We start from the raw sequence: 24,063 nt of genomic DNA, 5'->3' as shown, positions 1-24,063 counted from the left end.
TGCTGAAAACAACGTAACATGATTTGATTAGAAAATAAAATATGAAATGTACTCTCTCTATTCCATAATAATATAGTTATTTTGTCATTTTGATATGTTTCATAGTAATAGAATCATTTTCTTTTTTAGTAAAAGTCAACACATTTTTTCACACCTACTTTACTCCTTTACTTTTTTCTCTCTCTATCTCTCTACCTTTTTCATTTTCCACTTTATTTTCCCTTTACTTAACTACCTTAACATAATTTTTCTTAATCTCTGTGTCAAAAAGAACCGTCTTCATTACTATGGAACGAAGGGAGTAGATTAAAAATCTGTGGAAAATACCAAAATTAGACAAAAAATCATGATTTAAAGGATTAATATCCCTTAATATTATCCAAAATAATAGAATAAATAAAAGAGCTGTGATGACTAAAATATAAAAAAAAAAATCAGTGAAACGGATCAGTACCAAGTTTCTTTTCCACCCACGACGGGCTCAAAACCGGACTGGCCTCATATTCCCCTCCCTTCGCCGCCGTCTCCACCGGCGGCGGCCTCCTCTGCGAAGCCTCCACCTCCTCCGGCATCACCTTAATCCTCCACACCTTAAACGTCTGATCCAACCCCGCGCTATACAGCAGAAACCCCATCACCACCACCTTCTCCACCTCCAGCGCCGCCGCCAGGCACTTCACCGGCCCCCGATGCGCGTCCAGCACCGCCAGGCACTCATGAAAACAGCTCCCCTCCTCCCTCCGCCATATCCTAATCGTCGTATCCTCCGATCCGCTGAAGATTAATTTCTCTATCGCTGCCAAACACAGCACCGCGAATCTGTGCCCCTGCAGAAATCCGCCGTGGTTGAACCTCCCCGAGCTCCTCTCCTTCTCCCAGAAATTGATCACGCCGTCCGAGCTCCCGGAGTAGAGGAAGCACGACGACGACGACGCGCTCAGCGCCAGCGTGTTCACGGGAGACGGCTGGAACCGGAGCGTCATCGTCAGCGTGTGCGAGCTCTGCCCGTACACGCGCCGCCACAGCTTCACGGCCCCGTCCGAGGAGCAGGTGAACACGCAGCCGTCGTCCTGGTTGACCACGACCGCGTTCACCTGGTCCTCGTGCGCCGCAAACGAGTCCACGCACCGCGCGTCGGACACGCGCCACGCCTTCACGGTGCGGTCCCACGACGCGGTGTACAGGATCCCCTCCGCGTGGTTGTACGCCATGCATGAAATGTTGTCCCTGTGCTTGAAATTAGGGCTCCTGGAGAGTGAAAAGAGTGATTTTGGTTTTGGGAATGTGGCGATTTTTTTGGCGTGGAAATTCTCTGCTGCCGCGGGGGCAGAGAATGTCCAGGCGCGGACCTTGCGGTCCGCGTGGGAGGTGAAGAGGGTGTTGCCGTGGGCGAGGATGGAGCGGACCTCGCCCGTGGCAGCGGAAGCCCTGAAGTGTCCGCGCTCTGTGCAGTCAGGCTGGCGCCAGGCGCGGACGCGGGAGCTCTCAGAGCCAGTGAAGACGAGGCCGTTGGAGACGGCGATGGAGAAGATGGTGCCGTCTTGGCGGTGGAGGGAGGCGATGCAGTGGTAGAGGAGGGCCGGGGAGGGGGTCTGGTGGGGGGAGAGGCTCCATGGGGAGTCAGGGCTGGGGGGAGGGAGGAGGGAGTAGAAGTTGGGGCTGGCCGCGGCGGAGGAGGACCGGGGCGGGCTGTAGAGGAGGTTGTCATGGTGGTGGTCGTAGAGCTGGGGGAGGGATTTGAAGGAGGCGCGGGGCGGGGATTGGTGGGGTTTCGCGGCGTCGCCGTCGTCGTAGAAGGTGGTGCATGGAGGAGGAGTTTGTGTGGTATAGTGTTCCATGGCTCTTGGGGAATTGAGAGTGTTTTAGGGTGTTTGGAATTTATATATGTGTTGATTATATAATGCATCTGACAAGCTGATTCATTATTCCGTTGTCATCAGAATATATCACGTGAGACATAAATAAAACTTTTTGCGAAATTAAATAGTATAGTAGTACTATTTTCTAAAAGAAAAATATAAATTGAGACATTTTGGAAAAAGTAGGCTTATAAATGGCCGGGGACAAGAGGTAGGATTAAGCCTATTTTAATATTGTAAAAGTATAGATAGGCATAAAGGTGTGAGAGTTGTGAATTGAAGAAGTTGGATATAGTATTTGGTGTGGGTTGATTTCGAATTTAATTGGCATTGAAGATGCATCACCTTTGGTAGGTAGTGGTGCATATTTTGGTAAAGCTGATCACCGCACTATTTACGATTTACGTAACCTGCAACTGCAATGTTGTTTGATTCTTCTATTTTATATTCACCTCTCTACATTTTATAAAAATACTACTACTATTTTTTATAATTATTATTCCAGATTAAGATTCAAATTAACTTTCTCAACGCCTTGGACCACATTTTTAGGTCGTCTCACGAAAACAACTTACATCAACACGTTTAAAACAATAGGACAATATGTTATATTCCCGATATAATGTCGCTTCTAGGATCCGAATCCATGGGGGTGTTCGGTTTACAAGATTGTATACGGGATTAAAAATATGTAGTGTGTTTGGTTCATGAAATTCAATACTCCAACTCAATCCTAGATGGATAATCATGGAATAATTAGTCATAGCTAACCACTTATGACTAAAATAATCTCACAACTCAATCATACATTATATCTTGATATTATTTATATTGGCAACCGAACACCACAGTAGGATATCACTTTTAGTTAGGCATTAAAGATGATTTTACTTATAAATTAAAACCATAATTTTACTCGTTTAATCCACGTCCTATTTGATTTTGTCTTTGTTTGATCATATAAAACACTTTCGTCTACTACTAAATGTCTCAGTTTTTTTACGTTTTTCATTCAATAAATATTTTATTTCATTTTGCCAATTTTTTTTTACGTTTTTCATTCAATAAATGCGACCCCCAATCTACTTACTCATTTTTCTCAGCATTCTTTATAAAATTAATACTTCCTACGTCACTATTTGTCGCCATTTGACCCGACTCGGGTTTTAGGAAATATAATAGAAAGTGAATTGAAAAAATTAGTGGCATGTAGGTCCTACATTTATATGTTAGTTTATAATAAAATGTGATTGAAATTGAGTTAGTGGAATGTGAAGTCCATAAATCATTACAAAAAATGGTAAAAGTGAAATATGATAAATTTTTAGGGATGAACTTTAATAAAAATAAGTAATAAATTTTCAGGGACGATGACAAGAGCAGTAAAATAAAAATAGAATTCACCTTTTGTACTCACTGAGGAGTCATGAGTGTGTTAAGCCCTTGGGCTACAGTGGCCCAGTAGTGGCCCAACCAATTTTGTAAGTGTTTGTTTGGCAGTATAGTTAAAGACATGATTAGATACTATTCTTGACTTAGCAGAATATTTGTTGTGTTTAATAGTTATGATATCAAAATGTGAGGCCCATGTTGATAAACTCGGCCCACTTGGCCCACATGAAAAGGCATTGTTCATTCCCATTAAGTAAAGTTGGGGCATTTGGGCCATTACCTCAGATAGTGAAGCACGGCCCTATTTTACCTTCTATTAATTAGCTAACTACTACCTCCGTCTCCTATTAATTGTCCATTTTACTTTCGGCACAAACTTTAAGAAATATAAAGGAAAGTGGGTCGACAAAATTAGTGGAATATGAATCTCACTTTTATATATTAATTTTATAGTAAAATGTGAGTAAGATGAGTTAGTGGAATGTGAGGTCTACTTATCATTTATGGTAAAAAGTGAAAGTGGACAATTAATGAGGGATGGAGGGAGTAATTTATTAAAGTAATAAATAATAATCTTTCTCTTGCTTTACCAATTCTCCGCTCTAACTATTTATTACTCCCCCCATTCCGCGGTAGTTGAGTCATTTCATTTTCTGCACTCGTTTTGCAAAATTGATAATAAATAGTTAAAATGGAAAGAAAGTAAAGTAGGTGACAGAATAAGGTAGATAAGAGTCTTATCAAAATTATTGTCTTTCTTACTTTATTTATTCTCCACTTTAATTATTTATTATCATTTTTCTAAAACAAGTGCAGAAAAAGAAATGACTCAACTACCGCGGAACAGAGGGAGTGTCATTTTTATAAAACGAATGCAGAAGAAGTCAGAGTGACTCTTAATATGGGACAGATGGAACATCCTTTTTTTTATAAAATCACACAATTTCTTAAAATCTAAACCGATAAAAAATGAAACATTTATTTAAGATAGGAAAAAGTACTTATTTCCTAATTATTCTTTAGTTCTATTTTCTTACGTTGTTGATGGTCTCATTACTTTTGACTTATTAATTACTCCCTCCACCGTCCCACATAATTTGACTCAGTTTTTCATTTTGGGTCGTCCCACATAATTTGACCCATTTCACTTTTACCATTTTTGGTAGTGGACCCCACATTCCACTAACTCATTCCTACTCACATTTAATTATAAAACTAATATATAAAAGTGAGACTCACATTCCACTAACTTTTTCAACTCATTTTTCATTATATTTCTTAAAACCCGTGCCCGGTCAAAGTGTCCCAAATTATGTGGGACGGAGGGAGTATGAAACAGCACCCACAATCTTCCCTTCTATTTTCTTACATTGTTGATGGTCTCATTTTAAACTTTATATCCTTTTAGTTATATATTCAAAATAAAATAAATTTCAGTATAAATTAAATTACAAACTGTATTAAAAATTGAAATCCTAATTAATGTTACACGTTTTAACTTTATATCCATTTAGTTATATATTCAAAATAAAATAAATTTCAGTATTAGTTAAATTACAAACTGTATTAAAAAATTGAAATCCTAATTAATGTTACACGTTTTGATGCTATATTATCGGACAAGATCACATAGTGTACTACCTTCATCAACTATTTGATTTGTCATAAAGTTTATAAACAAGCCTTAATTTCTCACATACTTTTTTGGCTTTCACACTTGTATCTTTAATGAGTTATTATCTAGATTTTTCTGTTTTCTGTCTTCTAGCTAGCTCATGGATTTTCCTTCCATTTTCCTTCTTGTTACATAGAATTAGAGAAATTTATCGGATATTTTGACATATGTCCATATGCTTAAAAAATATCTAATTTTAAAGTTACGTACTTTCAACCTTGTATTGTCACATGTGACGTGGCACGTAACATGCAATAATGTAAACATTACATTGCAAACAGTAGGTAGATTTTGGCAGATTGCATGATAGTTATATGCATATTACATTTTATATTGTTGAGTTTTGCATTGTAGACATAAACTGTTTAATTTGAATTATATGTATAGACGAATTGCATTTATATATAGTTTATTTTGCATTGTAGACGATTTATGATATAATGCAAAACTCAACAATATAAAATGCAATCTGCCTATAACTAAAATGCAATCTGCAGAAATGTATCAACAACTTCCACAAATATATATTGCATGGTAGTGTTTACAGTATTACATGTTACGTGACACTTGGCAACACGGGGTTGGAAGTACGTTGTGACTCTAATTAAGGATGCTTCGAACACCAACTATAGTTTTGCAATTCAATATTTCATTTCATTTCATTCATTATTTAATATCTTATTATTTTGTAAATAAATCTTATATTCAACTTTTAATTAAGTTTTAATATAAAAGTGAGAGTTATATATTTTATTATTTTTTTCTAATCACTTTCCTTTATATTTTTAAAAATTCATATCAAATCAAAATATAAATATTTATTTATAGACTAAGGGAGTGTATAGTGTAACGCTGAAATGAAAAAGTAATTACATGGATGATCACGCAAATAAACCGTATTATAAAATAGTAGATATAATAATTAGAGGGGGGTCAATTTTGCATTTTTATGCCGTTTTGGAAGTATCTTTTTTTCTTTTTCAATTGTGATAGCTATTTTTGTAAACTTTGTTTTTGTTGCTATAGCCACACCAGTCTACATGTAAAAAGAGTCGTTTAAATTTAAATATGTGAATTTTCAATTATGAGCTCACCTAAAATTAATCCTTTAAGCTAAACATAATTAGAAAAGCATGCAAATCGTCTAAATTCTATTATTCATTAATATACTATATGATTGATTGAATATCAACCAAATTAAGTCCACCACCCACACACGAGGTGTGTATCAGTATATAAAGAAGGCAAAGACTAAATTAAAGGTCGTCAACTCACAAAAAATTATGTGTCGCTCACAAATTCCACTAATAAAATAATCTTGTGGAAATTTGGTGGAAATTATTGAAATGATTAAGAATATCTGAAAATGAAACTTAATTATTAATAACCATGTTTGACTTAGATCATTGCCGACTTTGCCATCAATATTCAACTTATTCTATTATAATAGGAAAGCAAATATATCACATTTTTCTCTTTCTTTATTTCATGTACCGGTCTTGTTGGTACCATTCATAACATAAATTATTTCATTTTTTTCTTTGTGGTAACTAGCGTGAATTGAATTGTTTATTAAGGCTGAGAACTATGTTTATGATAATTTTTATATAGGAGTAAGAGTAACAATTAACAACTTTGATTGATTAATATATTATTTTAATTAAGTTTATTCAGGCTTGGAGGGACATATATACAACTGTATATACTTCATACAGTGTATATTCAAAAGGAATTAAATTAATAAGATAAAGGAGAATCACAGCTTAAACATGCAATATATAATCTTGAAATGACACAGAATTTTATTGCCAAAAAAAATTAAGACAAAAAAAAATAGAAATAGAAATTTATTGCTCCATAGCTTCAAAATTAGTAGTACTAGAATTTTAATATTGCTCTACGAAATAAAAAGCATGCTAAGAAATTCAAAACGCTTATAAATTACAATTGTGGGAATAATTTTAGTACGAAAGTTAATTAATTAGCAACGACATTATCAAACATATAAAACCATCTTATAAGTTATAAGCATATACACGAGCACGCATATTTTATTTTTATTTTATAAGTATTTTTGATAAGGAGATGTTTCAGTTTATTAAAAGAAATGAAAAAGCCCACACCTAAAATTAGGCAGCCGTGAACTAATTCGAATGTATAGTCCCATGAAACTTGTTCTAGTACATGCCAGACATTGCTCTGATGACATCTATCTTAAATTTTATTATCAAATATAAATATATAGGTTGAAGGAAATGATATGCTAGATGCCTTATATGAAGTCTTATATGACATCATTCTTGTTTGAAGCACATTTTCATTGTTTATTTTGTTTTATATATTTAATTTGATTCTAATATATTAAATTTTTTTAATTATATTTATTATTTTATTCATTTAATTTATAACAAATCACATATTTGTGTAAAATATTGAAATCGGTCAAACACTATAAAATGTTGGAGTTGTGCCCGGTCAACCCAATTTGATCCGGTTATATGAGTGACAAAAGTCTTAATTTTATAAAATGAAATGGTACAGAACCGACATACGTTCCGAACAGATATTCGTTACGTATTCGCTTTTTCCAAATTGAGTCATAATGAATAAAAGAAAGTGGATTAAAATTTCTTACAAGAGTATATAATATCAATATATCTGCAAATTAATTATTATATTGATAAATGAACCCTCATTAATTAAAAAAAGTATTTAAGAGATTTCATCAATAATTATGTCAACAAGTGACCGGTTGTGAAGTCCAGATGCATGCCACCACGGCCGCCGGACGACATGCCCTTGGATCGAGCCTAACTTAACTTTTGTACTATAGTAACGGATCAACTACACTCGATTTAATTTCTACATCTGCACGAATGACAACATTATTTCGAACAGGCTCATACAATAGACTACGTCTATAAATATAGTGGTCATTCCACATATCTTCACACGATGTTTTACATAATACGAAGATATCCAACTTCATTAAATCAAATGATAATTCATAAAGTCTTTTTTTTTATCAAATTAAAACACACAAGAAACCCAAAAAGGTTGCGTTTTGCAACATGTCTCCGAACCTTCCTAGCCATTTCCCCTTGTGGAAAAACCCATGCATTAATCGTACAAAATAAATACTACTCCACATCCACATCCACAGCCACGAGCCATACCTCCGCCGCATTCCGCCATGGACCGCCGCCTCCAAGAATCCGTGACCCGCGGCGACGTCCAGGCTCTCCGAGAACTGAACCATCTCAACGAGAACCTGATGAAACAATCCGCCTTAGGGTCCCACTCCCACAACAACAACACCATTCTCCACCTCGCGGCCATGCTCGGCCACGTGGACTACGCGGCCGAGGTGGTGGCCGCGTGGCCGGAGATGGCTGCGGCTGAGAACGCCGAGCTGGAGACGCCCCTGCACCAGGCATCCAGACAAGGCCACCTCGAGATCGTGAAGCTGCTGCTGGATACCGATCCACGGGTGGCCTACAAGCTCAATTCAAGAAACGAGAGCGTCTTCTTCGCCGCCTGCCAGGCAGGCCGCCTTCTCGTCGCGAAGCATCTCGCCGAGAGCTTCCCTGCCCTGCTCCTGCTGGAGTTTGATACGGAGCTTACTTCCCTTCACGTTGCTGCTTCTTCTGGATATACAGGTTCATTATAAGTAGCTCGCACATATTTGTTTTTGGGTCAGTTTTAAAAGAACTCGAACTAATTGGGGTTGAACAACACTTATATACTGCTTTCAACTTCCTTCATTCTTCCGATGTGGGATGGGTTTGCAATCCAACAAACCTTTTCTCAAACTGGGATAAGGAGACAAGGAGAGCTTACTAAATTTGAATTTTTTTGTTTGTAAAAAGTAATTCACTTAAGTGGGACGGCCCAAAAAGGGAAACGGGGCACATTTACTGGGATGGTTTGTTTCTTGAAAAAGTATAGTTGAGATATGGACATCAAGTTAGTTAGTATGTCTAAATAGAAAAAATGAGACTAAAAGAAGAAAAAAAGAAAAGAAAAAAAGTTGCTTGTGTGGATGAATTGGGTGTTTATGATATGCTGCCTTGTGGTTTGGTGGTGCAGAGATAGTGAAGGAGATTGTGAATCGACGGCCAGATTTGGCGTGGAGAAAGAGCCCCCAAGGGTGGACTCCTCTGCACCTAGCCTGCAGCAAGGGCCACCTTGAGATAACAAGGGAGCTTGTGAAACTGGACTCTGATCTCTGCTTGATCCAAGACGGAGAGGGGCGTACCCCTCTCCATTGCGCGGCTATCAAGGGCCGGATCAACATAATAGACGAGATCCTCTCTCTCAGCCTCGAGCTCTTTGAGGCCACCACCAAAAATGGGGAGACTGTCCTGCACTTGGCTGTCAGGAACAATCAGTATGAAGTTGTCAAGTACTTAACCGAGTCTCTCAACATGACGAAGCTTCTTAATATGCAAGAAAACGACGGAAACACTGTGTTGCACTTGGCTACTGCTGGGAAACTAACTGCTGTGAGTGAATCTTGATGTTTTTTAATCATTTTTGGTTGTGGGATTGTCTCAAAGTTGAATCTTTTTATGGTTTTTAGATGGTTATATACCTGCTTAAAATTGGGATTGAGGTGAATTGCTTGAATGGGAAGGGATACACAGCTCTGGATGTGGTGGAATCTGATGCAAGTAACTCGGGTGCTCTGGCTATCGTGCCTGCATTGCTTGAGGCGGGAGCGAAGAGGTGCGATCAGCTCTCTCCCGGGATGAGAGACATCCAGCAGTTGGTCGAGTCGAGTTCTAGAAGGTTCAGTGAGGTTAGCCATAGGAAGGCACTGCCTTGGCCTAATACAACTCCACAGCACCACCGCACTCGTTGCAAGAATCGCCACAGGGCTAGTAAGCTGGAGCTGCAGAACGAGGGGCTGAGGAACGCAAGAAAGACTGTGACCATCGTTGCAGTCTTGATTGCAACTGTGACATTTGCTGCGGGGATCAACCCCCCTGGCGGATTCAGCCAAGGAAATGGGAAGGCTCTGAGGGGGGACAGGGCAGCTTTCAAGGTGTTCATGGTCTGCAACATAGCTGCGCTATTTCTGTCCGTGGGCGTGGTGAATGTCCTGGTGAGCATCATCCCCATCACGAGGAGGACGATGATGAAGCTCATGAGTGCCACGCACAAGGTGATGTGGCTGTCCACGTTGTTCATGACTGCAGCCTACATAGCTGCTATCTGGACCATCATGCCTGAGGATAAGGGGGCTCGTTGGGTGTCCGTGGAGCTGCTGGTGTTCGGAGGTGGATGCTCGTCTGTGGTGTTCTCCGGGCTTGCTTGGCTGCTGGTCAGGCACTGGTACAACAAGTATAAATGGAGGAAGGCGAAGCTCAATAGGATTAAGGAGGAAAGCCCGCATAGCAGCGTTAGTCGTGTTGATGAGCTGAGAATGACGAGAAGGAACCATGATAGTAGTACTAATTCAGATGTAGATAGCTCAGATCATGGCTATCATTTGTACTAGTTTTTCTGTTTTTGACAGAAAACTGCTTGGTTTTAGTTATATGAGTGACGCAGTTTGTGTAGATGGAGATAACCGAGCTTTTATGTAGTCGAATGCAAGAATATATAACATCAAGAAAGTGTCATGAATTTCTAGATACAGTTTTTGTGCCAACTATGATCTATTTGGTGTTAACAAAAGTGAATAAAAGATGCAGGATGGACTCAAACATCCACCGTAGGTTGTCTGGCACCCGAGCTCGTTTCTTGACTGGAAAACCACTGAATGGTTCTCCTAGCTATAGGGAACCAAAGCCTTCTAACTTTGTCATCTCTTTCTGAATTCACTGAAGTTGAGAATCCACTGATCCTGCTGCTGCTTGAGTTCAATTCTGTGAACCTCGACACGTTTGTAATTTCAGACATCGATCTTTTCTGAAACGGATCCAATGATTTGGTCATCATGGTAGAGTCCAAATCAATGTTGGGATAGCCAGAGGTTTCACCAGAGCTAGTAATTTCAGCTCTTGCAACAATCTTGGACTCAAACAGCATCTTCCTCTCCATATCCTCCTTGATCTTCGAGATATGCTCTTTGGCTGCATCCTCATCGTTGAACCTCCCACTCGTGGACAGCTCTTTTCCCTCCATGACACTCAGCATCTCGGAGCTGAGAGACATCAGGTCCGAGGAGTTGACATCGCTCCACCTGCTCTTGTGTATGACATCTGATACAATGATCCTGTGCTTGACATTGTGCAGATTCTGTGTTCCATCGCTCTGATTCTTGAATCCTTGAATCAACGGATTGTCTCTCCTCCCTCTAGCTAACTTCTGTAGTGTGTGGGAAAAGTTGAACCTCATTGACCTCCCTTGACTCTGCTCTCTTTGTATGAAGAACTCAAGATTAGGCTCCTCCCTCGAGCTGCTCGGGCATCTGAAGCGGCTGCTGTATCTTAAGCTCTTGATGTCTCCTGCGTCGAACTTGTTCCTGCAGAGGGGGCAGCTGGAGTGATTCTCCAGCCATATGTCGATGCAGCTCATGTGGAAGGCGTGTCGGCATTTGGGCAGGAGACGAAGGAGCTCCGTGTCTTCAAATCTTGATAGGCACACAGCACATTCTAAGCCTTCTTTTGAGCCTCTGAGTGAGGAGAATCTGAAGAATGGGAGTGACTCTATGATGGTTTTGTCTACACCCGAGAACCGGGCTCTTGATCCAACGGCCCTGTTAGGGCCCTGTATCAGATCAGACGGCTCGGATCTGATTCTGTGGCAGAACTTGGCATATGCCAGAATAAAGAAAGTGAGGCAGAACATGATGGATAGGACTACTAGGACAACCGGCATGCTTGGATGGAGTGGATTTACGTCGCTTATATCTCTCTCGTTGGTTGTGTTTTGAGCTTCCACACATATCAGCAAGGACAGGACAGCAATCATCTGTCTCAGATGAACCATTTTAGATGGATCTTTTCTCCAAATTTATCAATACTCTGCTTGATGCAATGTGATTCTTGATCATGAGTTGAAGAGATTATGTTAAGTCAAATTTAGTTATTAGTGATGATGATGCCTTTGGTTACTCTTGGATCTTTCTGTCACCTAAATCATATGTTTAATTTATTTTCAAGAAAGCATCTTTGATTGATTGATGATGCCATTATCTTGTTGAAACAAGAAGCCAAGATGTTACTTTCAAATGGAGGGCTTTTTGTATATTTTAATAGGAATTGCTGGCTGTTTTTTGACCATAAAAACCATGCTCTTATTTGTTAGTTGTTACACCATTCTCTGTCAACTCTCCATTATTGAATTCTTAAATTATAGCATATTGAAAATTGAAAACTGCTTCCAGATGTAGCTTTCAGTGATAATATAATTTTTGTTTTCATACACAAAAGGACAATTCATAAAACAAATGCAACTATTGCCAGTTGCCTTATAATTTGTCTAAATGGTCACTGGTTTACTAGCCCGTTGACTCGCACACTACGTCTGTGTTCTAAGGTGGTTGAATCGAGAGCCTGCATTGCACGGAATTTGTTCCCAAACAACCCAACTCACTGACAACGTCTCGTGGTGTGATAGGTTTCTATGTCTTGTAAAGCATACATGTCTTTGCACATTCATAAAAGGAGAAAAGTAGTTAAATACAAAAAGGAATCTTATTCATTTATGTATATACAATTATACACAGACATCAGCCAGTGAAATATTACAGATTTCTCAGTTTCTCTAATGGTCAAGATTTAGGACAGTCACTCCAAATCTTTGTCATAACACTATAATGACACAAACATAGTACTACTAAACTATATTGTTACACATCTCTTAGCATTTTTAATAAGTGATGACTATTTTATCCTAATCTCATGTAGTTGTTTCTTCATAGTCAAATGGCACAAAAGCACCATGAAAACCATAAGGCACTCTTCTTGGAAGATCGATTACAGCAACCGGCTCATTGCAGAAATTCTTAGCGTCAACGACGTACACCTACATGAAAAATGTGTCAAGATTCACCAAAAACTTCATCACTAAAACATAAAATCAAAACTGATTCTGTCATAGTTAGTTACATGAGATATGTTCCTGTCTTCGTCATGTACGTATGCAATGATCCATCCATCATCCTCGTCTGCGCCTCCCCTTTTGGCCACAAAAGCCGCGCCCGTGCAGAAGGTGTTCCTCGGGAGCTTGTGGTGCGCGACCTTGATCAGCCCATTGCATTGTTCCCTCTCTTGCAGGTGAAGTTTTGCTAGCCCTCCATATTTTGGCGTGCCTAGAATGATGTGTGAACCTTAATACGAACTATAAAAGCTCGATTTCTAGTTAGAAATATGACAGGAGCTACCTGCCGTGGAGCTGGTCTTTGAGTAGACCACCTGTGTGTAACAATACTTGCACATTTTGCCAACATACTTATCATTGATGATTGGGAACTCCATGGAGTAGTCCGTTCCCGTGAGGTTCTTCTCTGCCACCACTTTGCCCTTGAGCAAGTTGAGCCTCCACTCATAAACACGCGAAAGAAATTGGGCGTCTGCACCAGTCTGCTCAAGCCCTTTTGAGAACCACTCGTGCTTGCCATCGACAAATGCATCCAACAATCTCAGTGAGGCCTCTTTGATCGTTTTTGACACTTGGAGCAAAATGAGGTTGCTTTTGTGGAGCTCCTTTGACAATGGCTGTATGTAGCCAAAGATTCTCATAAGCTTACATGTCAACACACACACTAAAACACACATGTATTGATAGTATGCAAATATTTAAGCATTTGAAGAAAGAATACCTTGAGAGTGGTGGAAGAATATGAGAGAGAAGAATGAGAATGATGGTTGAGTTTAGGAGGACATGAAGGTCTAATTGAGGAGCAACTCACTCCAAAACTGCCCATCTCAACTATGTGTCTGTGTGTGTTTTACAGTTACATGTAGTATATATATAAGGTGTGGGTTTTAGTACAAATCAATACTATACTATTTTTGAAAAGATCTTATTTCTTGAGTCATGTTTTGTCGTTTCAAGAAGAATCTTTCTGCCTCTATAGTGGGGGAATCTATAGGAGATTAGTTATATACTTATGTCAAACATTGATACACCAATTGCTTTCGAAAGATGAACATATATGCATGATGATACCCATATTCAATTGATAAAGTTTGATTATGTACTTGATCAACGACATCTAACACATCTAAATCCGATTTTAGATGAATTAAACATTTAAAAGGGGAAAAGTAGTTAAATACAAAAAATATCTTTATAATTTATGTGTATACAAAGACATTATACAGTGAAATCTTACAAGAATGATCAGTTTTTCTAATGTTCAAGATTTAAGACAGTATCTCTAAATCTTTGTCCCAACACTTGAATGACACAAACACACTAAACTATATTGTTACATATCTTTGACAAAGTGATGGCTATTGTTTCCTAATGTAATATAGTTGATTCTCCAAAGTCAACATGGCACAAAAGCTCCATGAAATCCATAAGGCACTCTTCTTGGAAGATCGATTACAGCAACTGGCTCGTTGCAGAAATTCTTGGCATCGACGACGTACACCTACAAGAAAAATGTGTCAAGATTCACCAAAAACTTCATCACTAAAACTGATTCTGTCATAGTTACATGAGATGTGTTCCTGTCTTCGTTATGTACGTATGCAACGATCCATCCATCATCCTCGTCTCCGCCTCCTGTTTTAGCCACGAAAGCAATGCCCGAGCAGAAGGTGTTCCCCGGGAGCTTGTGGTGCTCAACCTTGACCTGCCCATCAAATTGATCCCTCTCTTGTAGGTGAAGTTTGGCCAGCCCTCCATATTTTGGTGTGCCTGAGACGACGTGTGAACCTTATTATGGACTATAAAAGCTTGATTTCTCGTTAGAAATATGACAGGAGCTACCTGATGTGGAGCTGGCCTTTTAGCAGAAAACCTGCGTGTAGGCATACTTGCATATTTTGCCAATATACTTATCATTGATGATTGGGAACTCCATGGAGTAGTCCGTTCCCGTGAGGTTCTTCTCAGCCACCACTTCGCCTGTGAGCAAGTTGAGCCTCCAATCATAAACACGCAAAAGAAATTGGGCGTCTGCACCAGTCTGCTCAAGCCCTTTTGAGAACCACTCGTGCTTGTTAAGGCCAAAGTCGGGGCCTGGTATCATGGAGTCACGGGCCCTGCAGGCCAAGACAACTACCTCATCGTCTTGCTCGTGGCAGTTGATGATGTGAAAGGTGCAGCCTGGCTCCACGTTGAACCACTTGAGAGAATCGGCTTCTCCATAACGAGGCATGATGCTAATCCTTGCATAGTCTTCCTCATTGTACTTTATTAGACTACAAGTGAGCAATCAATCAAAAATGGCTCTATATTTATCAGATACTTTTATGATCAAGGTGAAGAACACTCACGGCCCGCCTCTTATCAGTCGATTTATGTCTATGGTCAGAGGAAAATCCATGATTACATTGTACCTGATCAAAACAAGGCCATCCATCAGCATAAATGAAGCCAAAAAAATGAATATAGTTTCCTCTGCAACGAGCTCTCACCTCGTTGTGATCCCTATTTCGTGGCAAAGGCAGCATCTGTCTAGTCCGAGATCTACTTTGTGAAGCAGTTATCTCCACCAACTAAAGAAAACTCATTGTAAATGATTCAACCATGAAAATTTTCAGTTCTTAATAATGTAGTAAAAGATTCTAGCATTCCTACCTGAGACCACTCCCAGCTCGAAGTAAGGCTTTTCCGGGTGAATCCCCATAATCACAAGCTCTCCCGTGTCTGGATCTCTCTGCGTTGCTAAAGGTTAACCAATGCACGAAGCAAGTAGTAAAAGGAAAAAAAATTACTTGAAATTAAGTTATGTACCTTTGGATGGCTGGTAAATGGCCTATTCCAAGAACCATTCACATCCCAATTCCGCCCCGTTTCTAATGTGAAAATGTCCATCTCTTGAGGGATATGATTCTCTGCAGATGAGTAGAGCTTCCCAGAGTGCTCAAACACACTGGTGTTGCTCAGATACTTGTTCACAAACCCGAATCTCAACTAACAGAAAACAGAGAAATCACCTAATCAGTGATCTCAGCTTGAAAAATAAAGGTCAAAAACCACCTAATTTTTTGTAAAAATATGCAATCCTCACATAGTTAAGAAGATAAGCAGACAATACAGCTAGAGAATCTCCTTCTATAGCCGGGAGGAACGCCGGTTTCTTCCTAGCCTTTTCTTGCTTGAAAGTGTCTGTTTCAACATGTCTGTTCTGTAGGAAATCTCCAATCTTCCATCACCATTTTTAGAGAAGTATAAAACATGAAGCATGCCTTCTCCTTCTATCCAAGTGTGGCTAGACTTTCCAAATACGGAAATTGTCGATTTTAAACCTCCAAATAGGGGGTTTGGCCCTGCACCAAAGGCAACATTATCATCTTTTGTCAGGAAAATTCAAGAAACCTCAAATAAATGGAACAACATTCCATGTTACTACACTATGTAATAATCCCATATACGTGTAAGAAAGGACACTCTAGGAAATAGACCATGCATTTTTACACATCTTAGACCTATTTGTCCTTTCCAATTACGGAAGGAATTTTTTTGAGACGGTGCGTATAGGTGGCAACGAGTAAGAATCAAGCAGATATGACAGAATCATCATAGGATAACACAAGAAACGGAACTTGCAAAGTGAAGCAGAACAATAGATGAATGGATCTGTTTGTTTCATCGATTCATACAGGAATTTTTGGAGCCTTATGCACAGATCCTTGTAATGAGCTTTATTCTACATCAAACAAAAAACTAATTCTCTAGTTTTGGCTTTTACTACAAAGATTCCTACAATCTCCAAAACTCCAACTACATGAGAAAAAAGATCATTGTTATGTCACTGTCTACTTCATTATCAAAGACTTATCTTTCAGACACAAATCTGCTTTACAAACACAATGGCAGCACAAATATATGAACAATATATAAACTATTATATTTTTAATCTGATAACGGTAATTTCTGATTAACTAAGAATATCATATTGGAACTAACGAAGAAAGCTACCATTTCTGATGTAAACGCCCGCCGGAAAACCATCTGGGATCCTTCCGTTTATCGATTCTGTCACGTCTACTGCTTCTCCGATCTCTTCCACTGGAGCAAAATTGCTCTGTGAATGAAATGTTCACAAAAAAATTAAATCTTGTTTTTGGAAAGACTGAAACATTATGAATCCCTTTTGCATGAAATTTTCACAAAAAATGAAATCGTTCTTTTTTGGTTATGGAAAAGATTGAAACTTTATGAATCCCATTTGCAAGAAGTGTTACTTGAGATGGGAGTAATGGCTGATCAATAAAGTGGAATACAGAATCGACAAATGCATCCAACAATCTCAGTGAGGCCTCTTTGATCGTTTTTGACACTTGGAGCAAAATGGGGTTGCTTTTGTGTAGCTCCTTCGGCAATGGCTGTATATATCCAAAGATCTCATAAGCTTACATATTGTCAACACACACACTGAAACACACATGTAATGATAGTATACAAATATGTAAGCATTTGAAGAAAGAATACCTTGAGAGTGGTGGAAGAATAAGAGAGAGAAGAATGAGAATGATGGTTGATTTTAGGGGGACATGAAGGTCTAATTGAGGAGCAACTCACTCCCAAACTGCATGTATATAAAACGAATAAGGCGTTGGTTTTTGGACAAATCAATATTTTAGAAGAGATTTTATTTTCATGAGTCATTTTTTGTCTTTTCAAGTAGCATCTTTCTGCATCTACAGTTGGCGAATCTATATAGCACATGAAGTTTATGTATTTATAATATAGGCCCTTCGTTTATTAAATATAGGAACTTTGGAAACAATAGGGATTTTGATAAAAATAAGAAAGAGGATGAGAAAATATGGATAAAATAAGAGAGAAGAGAAAAAGTAATGGAATTAATGTTAGTGGATTGTGGTGACCATTTCCTAAAATGAAAAATTTCTATTTTTAGAAAACAGTCTAAAAAAGAGTTTTTATTTTTAGAAAACAAACGACAGTATATTACATATAAATATGTGCATACTTTTTTTGAAAGATTAACATAGATATCATCCTTGATGATATTCATATTTATTAGAAAAGGTTGAATTTTATTTAGGCCATGGGACATCTCACATATCTGAATCTTGGTTTTGATAAACATTTATTTACATTTGCATCGGTAGTTTCGAGCATCTGGAAAAAGAGATTTAAGTATGTGCAATATGATAAGATGGTGGCTTTATTTAAAATTTCAAAACCAATAATATTATATTTTTTTCATTCTTTATATAATCAATTATTGGAGCCTTGTTGTATTCGAATTTTGAGGGAAATGGCGTTCTAGTAAATTCTGATTAATTTAGTATCCGTACTCTATTAATTGACATCAATTGACTTGACACGAATTTTAAGAAACGTAGTGGAAAATGGGTGGAAAAAGTTAGTGAAATTAAAATCCTACTTTTATATATTAATTTTATAATAACATGTGAGTTAATGAATTTTTTGGAACTTAGAGACCATTACCAAAAATAGTAAAATATAAGGATATCAATTAATTAGGAACGTACCGAAAAAAAATTAATACTCCCTCCGTCCCCTAATAGGAGTCGCTCTTTGACCGGGCACGAGTTTTAAGAAATGTAGAGAAAAGTTGGTTGAAAAAGTTAGTGGAATGTGAGACCCACATTTTTATATGAGTTTTATAATAAAATGTGAGTGGAGTGAGTTAATGGAATGTGGGGCCTACTATCATTTATGGTAAAAATGAAGAGTGACTCTTAATGGGGGACGACCCAAAATGGAAATTAGCGACTCTTATTCGGGAAGGAGGGAGTACCAATTAACATGGGAGGGATGGCGTACAAGATAACAGTTCAGCCTTCACTGAATTCTTTTTTTTCTTTTTTTTTTAATTTTTTCCAAAGAAAGGAAAGGAGTATAAAAGAGGTATTGTTATACTCTCCATCCCTACGAGTTTCAAGAAAAAATAATTGTTAATGTATACTACTCCGTATAAGGTTAGTTTATTAAAAAAAATTATTTTATTCAAAATAATTATGTTATTATAAATAAAAATTATTATTGTTTTATTGAAAATGATTATGTTATTATAAATAAAAATTATTATTGTTTTATATTATCAGAGTTACTCTTTTTCAAAAATAAAAAGTCGAGTCATGCGCGCATAGGAATGCTTCCCACAATTTATTATCTGTGAAACAGCCAATCTATGGTGATAATACTGGAAATGCCAATTTAGATCAAGACAAGACCCAAGCAAAGCAAAGAACAAATTAGGGAAGGTCCACATTTAATTTTGTATTAAAACAATTTACATTAACAATTTTTGTGTTAGGTTGCAACAAATCATACAAACAAAAACTTTTTAAAAAAGGATTAACATTAACAAACCTTAAAGTGAAACATATCAAGAAAGAAGATGGAAGCATTAGCATTAACTACTTATGTATGGCTACAACAAACCATACAAACATAAGCATCTTAAGTGAAGGATTAACATTGGAAACTTGTATTTGGCTACAACAAATAATACAAATAAAAACATCTTAGGAAATCAGAGGGAATGATGAATATGAACAACTTGTTTTTGACTACAACAAACCATACAAACAGAAACATTAAAAAATGAGAGGAAATACATACAATGGTCAGAACTTAATATACTAAATATCTTTTCCCACGTGAATAAAAACTTTATGATGAGAAAAATTCTTACTATTTTTTTACTAGAATTAGAATGAATTGATTTTTTGCTGCATAAATTGACTGGGGAAAATAGTGAGATCTAATCATTATTTACAAACATATTTATTATGTAATCTGAATTTTGCTATATTGTAATGTACTACTACATATTACAGTCATATACTAATAGGCAAGATCTATTTTCTTAATGCACATAACTAAATACGAAAAAAATGTCTAAAGCTAAACAATCAATTAAAAGTTTTAAATCTGCTGGATAGATGTATAATTGATTTAGCTACACCACCCTTCTTAAAACAACAATACTTAAAAATCATAAGGTGTTAATCAGAATCATAAAATCAAACCAATAACAAACAACGATGCATAAACTGTATACTAGTATATCACAAAAAAAATAGAGAAATTGATAAACTACAAATTTGAAATCATATGCTATATCTAAAGAATATTTCAATACCCAGCAATATGATTTTTCCTTTGCATTGTTGCTTTTGGCTGTAACAAAGGTCAAGCTGCTTTGGATGAGTTACCTGCAGATTGTGATCGCATCTTCTTTTTCAGAATATTGGACAGCGGGGTAATTGCAGCTCTTCCTTGTTCTACGCAGTGAAAGTAATCGTCCACTGTGTACAGTGCATTTTTGAAAAATCACCGACAATCAGAATGTTGTGAGATTTGATGAAAAGATTGGAAGAAGCCAGATTACCTGTCATTATACCATGTGTAAGAGACGTAATGATCTCTTGCTCCGTTGATTTTGTGGTTGCAGGTGTTGATTCTTCAGGGAGTAAACAATGAATTGAGCTGGGAAATACTAAGCATACAAATGCCTTCATTTTCTGCCACAATAAACTACCATGTCAAAAAAAGTAGCATTTTATATAGACATAAATGCAATGCACCAAATGTGATTCCAACTAAACACAGATTAGAAATCTTTTGAAATTACAAAACTACAAACAGAAAAACATGGGATGAGTTTCACTTTGCTTGTAAGTGAGCAATGGACTGGAAACTTCACAAGAAACTAGCATGAAAGAGTGACAGGTTACACAGGTCTCGATAATAAGGAAGAAATTAAATTAAAAACTGCAACAAAAGATTACCTGTTCTTCTAGCTTGCTTGGGTCCAGTAATATTTGCCCACTATCGGTGAGACAACAGCATAAGGAGACTAGAGGAATAGAATGCAATACCGTGAAAACTCTACTCAATCTATAAGCTGGATGATAGAAACATAAGAAATAAACACTACTATAATGTATTACCAGCAAGAGATTTCAAAGGGATTCCAGCATCTACAAGAGCAGCACACGTTGTGTGTATGGCACATGGAAGAAGCTTACAAATGCTTGGTCAAGGAATCCAGAAGTTTACAGGACTTCAAAATGAGGATGCAACCAAACCAGACAAGAAACAAGGGTGTGTAACAATATTCATATTTTAAAAACAGTTAGGAGTAACATGGACTCCTTTGCCCAGTGAGTGTATCAAATCAAAAGGCAGAATCCTATTATTAGAGAAAACAAACAAACCGAGGAAGGATACAGAACCATCATCGTGAACAACCTGAACTATTATTGATGTGGTGGTGTTGGGATGAACGGTCAAAAGGCAGATATTTTGCAATGTTCTCTTCAATATCATCTCAAACTCCTTTTCAATTTTTCCTAACAAATTCCCATATCCAAAAATTAGCAAATGGCACATCAACTATGAGTAGCAAACAGATAAATTAATTTAAAAGAGTACAAACAGTTATTAGCCCTTAGGGACACATATTGGAACATGATTAAAAAAACAAAAAAAAACTTAGCATAATACCAGCAAAGCTTAGAAGCTCAAATGAAATGAAATGCATCAAGCGTTATACTAGAATATTTAATACTCCCTCCGTCGCTGAAAGTTTGTCCCATTTTTCCATTTCCGTCCGTCCCATAAAATTTGTCCCATTTCACTTTTTACCATTTTTGGTAGTGGACCTCATATTCCACTAACTCATTCCTACTCACATTTTATTATAAAACTAATATATAAAAGTAGGACCCACATTCCATTAACTTTTTCAACTCACTTTTCATTACATTTCTTAAACCCGTGCCGGGTCAAAGTGAGACAATATTTGGGGGACGGAGGGAGTATAAAAGTATGCTTGAATACATATGTTGCATAAACTCAGTTTCTTCTCACAAAATTGCAAACATTTAAATGGAAACTGGCATCTCTAGCTACACATATACGAAATCGGTAACACAGTATATGAATTCTCACCAATCTGTCCCGTTTTGGCTTTCCAAATGACTTCAATGCAAGCTTTCTCAGGGTTCTCATTCTTCTTCGTCCCGGCTTTAGGTCCAAAAACAGCAGCAAGCACCCTAGTCTCTCCTGAAACAGAGCAAACGTAAACTAGAAAACATTCCGCATAAACATAATGAAGAAATGGCAATTAGGAACTCTGGAGTTGATATTGATTAGCCCTAAATACGATTTCCTCAGCATTTTTAGGTCATCACCAAATTAGTACCAACATAAGAAATGCAATGCGGCAATGAAAATCAGAAACTCAGAATCGAAGCTTTTACTGTTAAAGTCATTAACCAGGCCACTACAATCAACGGAGAGATAAGAACTAACAAAACAAAGCGAGCTCACATCTAATCGAAAAAATAAAACCTAAATGTAGAGAAAGAGGAAAGGGGGGGAATGAGTTGTACCGTGAGAACAGCTGGCGGAGCCATGGGCGCGGCTGAGGACGTCGCGAGAACAGTCAATTGGTCTCAGCTGGTTAGCACCACGCCCACCTGCTCTCTCTACATCCATTGATATGCGCTCTCTATAATATTTTTACAAATCACAATTGAAGATCAATTTTTTTCTGAAGCTCTTCGCTCTGTTCCAAGCTAAATTGAAGATTTAACAATAAATTCTATGAAGCTGAAGTTCAAATCTAGGGTTTTGGACAAGAAGGGTTTAGCGGGAAGAGGAACAGTATAAGAAGCTAAAATCGCATTTCAAGAACTAGCACTTTCTTTTCTCTTTTTTTTGGTACTAATACAAAATAAATTATTGGTAGCTTGTTCTATAAATTAATACTCGTTTAATCGTTCATGAATTTTAATGGAAAACTAGTACTCCGTCCGTTCGTGAAATAATGTCTCATTTTGCAATTTCATAATACCTACAATTTAATGTCTCATTTATGAATTTTTGGAAAAAAATTACATATCTTTAGGTTCACACTAAACTCAAACTTAAAAAATTTCCAAATTTTGTGAGTAAAAAGAGCATAATGTAAATAATATTCTTTTAAGTTTGAGTTTAGTGTAAATTGTTGGAGTAAAATTATATTTGATGTGACATTTACACTAAAATGGGTGCACTAAAACCTAAAAACTTTAAATATGCTAGTTTAATTCTAAAGGTAATGTAGTGTATAAAAAGTTTTAAAAAATTAATGGGTGATTCTCCTCTTTTGTTCAATTCTTCAATATAATGGGTCTTTTATCTCCTATTGTATGATTTAACAAGTGATTGATTGTTTCATATTTATTTTTAATCTATATTTATTATATACATTTTTGTTTATCATTTTTATACAATGATATTGTTTCTAATTTCATTTAATTAATTTTAAACTAGATCAATATTTTGAAAATAATTTAGTTCGTGTAATACTAGTATAAATAAAAGTGAGATAAAAAAAAGTTCTTCGAACAATGGTATTTGCATATTTTCATTAATTAATAAACATATATATTATATGAGGTTTCTAGACGGACTAAGACATACTTCTTCTATTTCATCAAAATATGGACAATTGATATGGCACATGAAATAAGATAAAATTGGTAAAATAAGAAAGTAGAGAAGAGAATGGTGGTTTAATGGTAGTATAAGATGTAAATAAGTTGATGTATAGTGGTAATAATTAGGATAACTTTTTAAAAATAGAATGCACATATTTTTGTGAGACGGATAGAAATGGAAAATGCACATACTTTTTATGGGACGGAGGGAGTGTCAAGTTTGAGGTATTTTCCCACTATTTTCAGACTTTTTTTTTCCATTTTACATTATTAATTTATTTCTCATCAGTTTTTATAGTTTGATTTCTTTTTACTTCTTTATCATTTATTCCATGCAACTTTTGTTATTTGGATTTCTTTTATCTTAATTATTATATGAACAAAATTTGACTTGTTTTAGAAAATTTTATAAATATTATTACTACTCCATTATATATAGATGATCATGTATAATGATATTATATCTATATTTATGTATTGTTACAGATTATTATCTTGTATTCAATATATTAAATCTATGCACTAAAATATTATATTTATATTAAAATTAAAATATGAAAAAGTATATATCTGT

General features: G+C 36.8%; 4 protein-coding genes and 1 pseudogene across 4 annotated transcripts; 1 reads left to right on the top strand and 4 right to left on the bottom strand.

Moving 5' to 3' along the window:
- Nucleotides 1-244: 244 nt before the first annotated feature.
- Nucleotides 245-1,858, bottom strand: LOC121782097 (protein JINGUBANG-like). The gene has a single exon (XM_042179808.1). It carries the CDS (start codon nt 1,836-1,838, stop codon nt 435-437), a length of 1,404 nt encoding a protein of 467 aa, XP_042035742.1. The 5' UTR covers nt 1,839-1,858; the 3' UTR covers nt 245-434.
- A 6,151-nt stretch (nt 1,859-8,009) lies between these two features.
- LOC121782089 (ankyrin repeat-containing protein At5g02620-like) lies at nt 8,010-10,429 on the top strand. The gene is made up of 3 exons (XM_042179798.1): nt 8,010-8,585; nt 9,016-9,431; nt 9,509-10,429. The coding sequence occupies exons 1-3, from the start codon at nt 8,120-8,122 to the stop codon at nt 10,427-10,429; spliced, it is 1,803 nt and encodes a 600-aa protein (XP_042035732.1). The 5' UTR covers nt 8,010-8,119.
- Nucleotides 10,430-10,438: 9 nt separating this feature from the next.
- LOC121782099 (E3 ubiquitin-protein ligase ATL42-like) lies at nt 10,439-11,978 on the bottom strand. The gene has a single exon (XM_042179810.1). The coding sequence runs from the start codon at nt 11,863-11,865 to the stop codon at nt 10,633-10,635; it is 1,233 nt and encodes a 410-aa protein (XP_042035744.1). The 5' UTR covers nt 11,866-11,978; the 3' UTR covers nt 10,439-10,632.
- Nucleotides 11,979-12,620: 642 nt separating this feature from the next.
- On the bottom strand, nt 12,621-17,667 carry LOC121781649 (annotated as a pseudogene).
- Nucleotides 17,668-19,897: 2,230 nt separating this feature from the next.
- LOC121782111 (exosome complex exonuclease RRP46 homolog) lies at nt 19,898-22,672 on the bottom strand. The gene is made up of 7 exons (XM_042179826.1): nt 22,398-22,672; nt 21,955-22,068; nt 21,232-21,353; nt 20,952-21,024; nt 20,790-20,857; nt 20,390-20,522; nt 19,898-20,306 (listed from the first exon to the last, which is right to left on the bottom strand). Exons 1-7 carry the CDS (start codon nt 22,501-22,503, stop codon nt 20,191-20,193), a joined length of 732 nt encoding a protein of 243 aa, XP_042035760.1. The 5' UTR covers nt 22,504-22,672; the 3' UTR covers nt 19,898-20,190.
- Between the last annotated feature and the right edge of the window lie 1,391 nt (nt 22,673-24,063).

Source organism: Salvia splendens, chromosome 20 (assembly GCF_004379255.2).
Source record: "Salvia splendens isolate huo1 chromosome 20, SspV2, whole genome shotgun sequence".
Lineage (NCBI taxonomy): Eukaryota > Viridiplantae > Streptophyta > Magnoliopsida > Lamiales > Lamiaceae > Salvia > Salvia splendens.
This window is presented reverse-complemented; position numbering and strand designations above follow the sequence as displayed.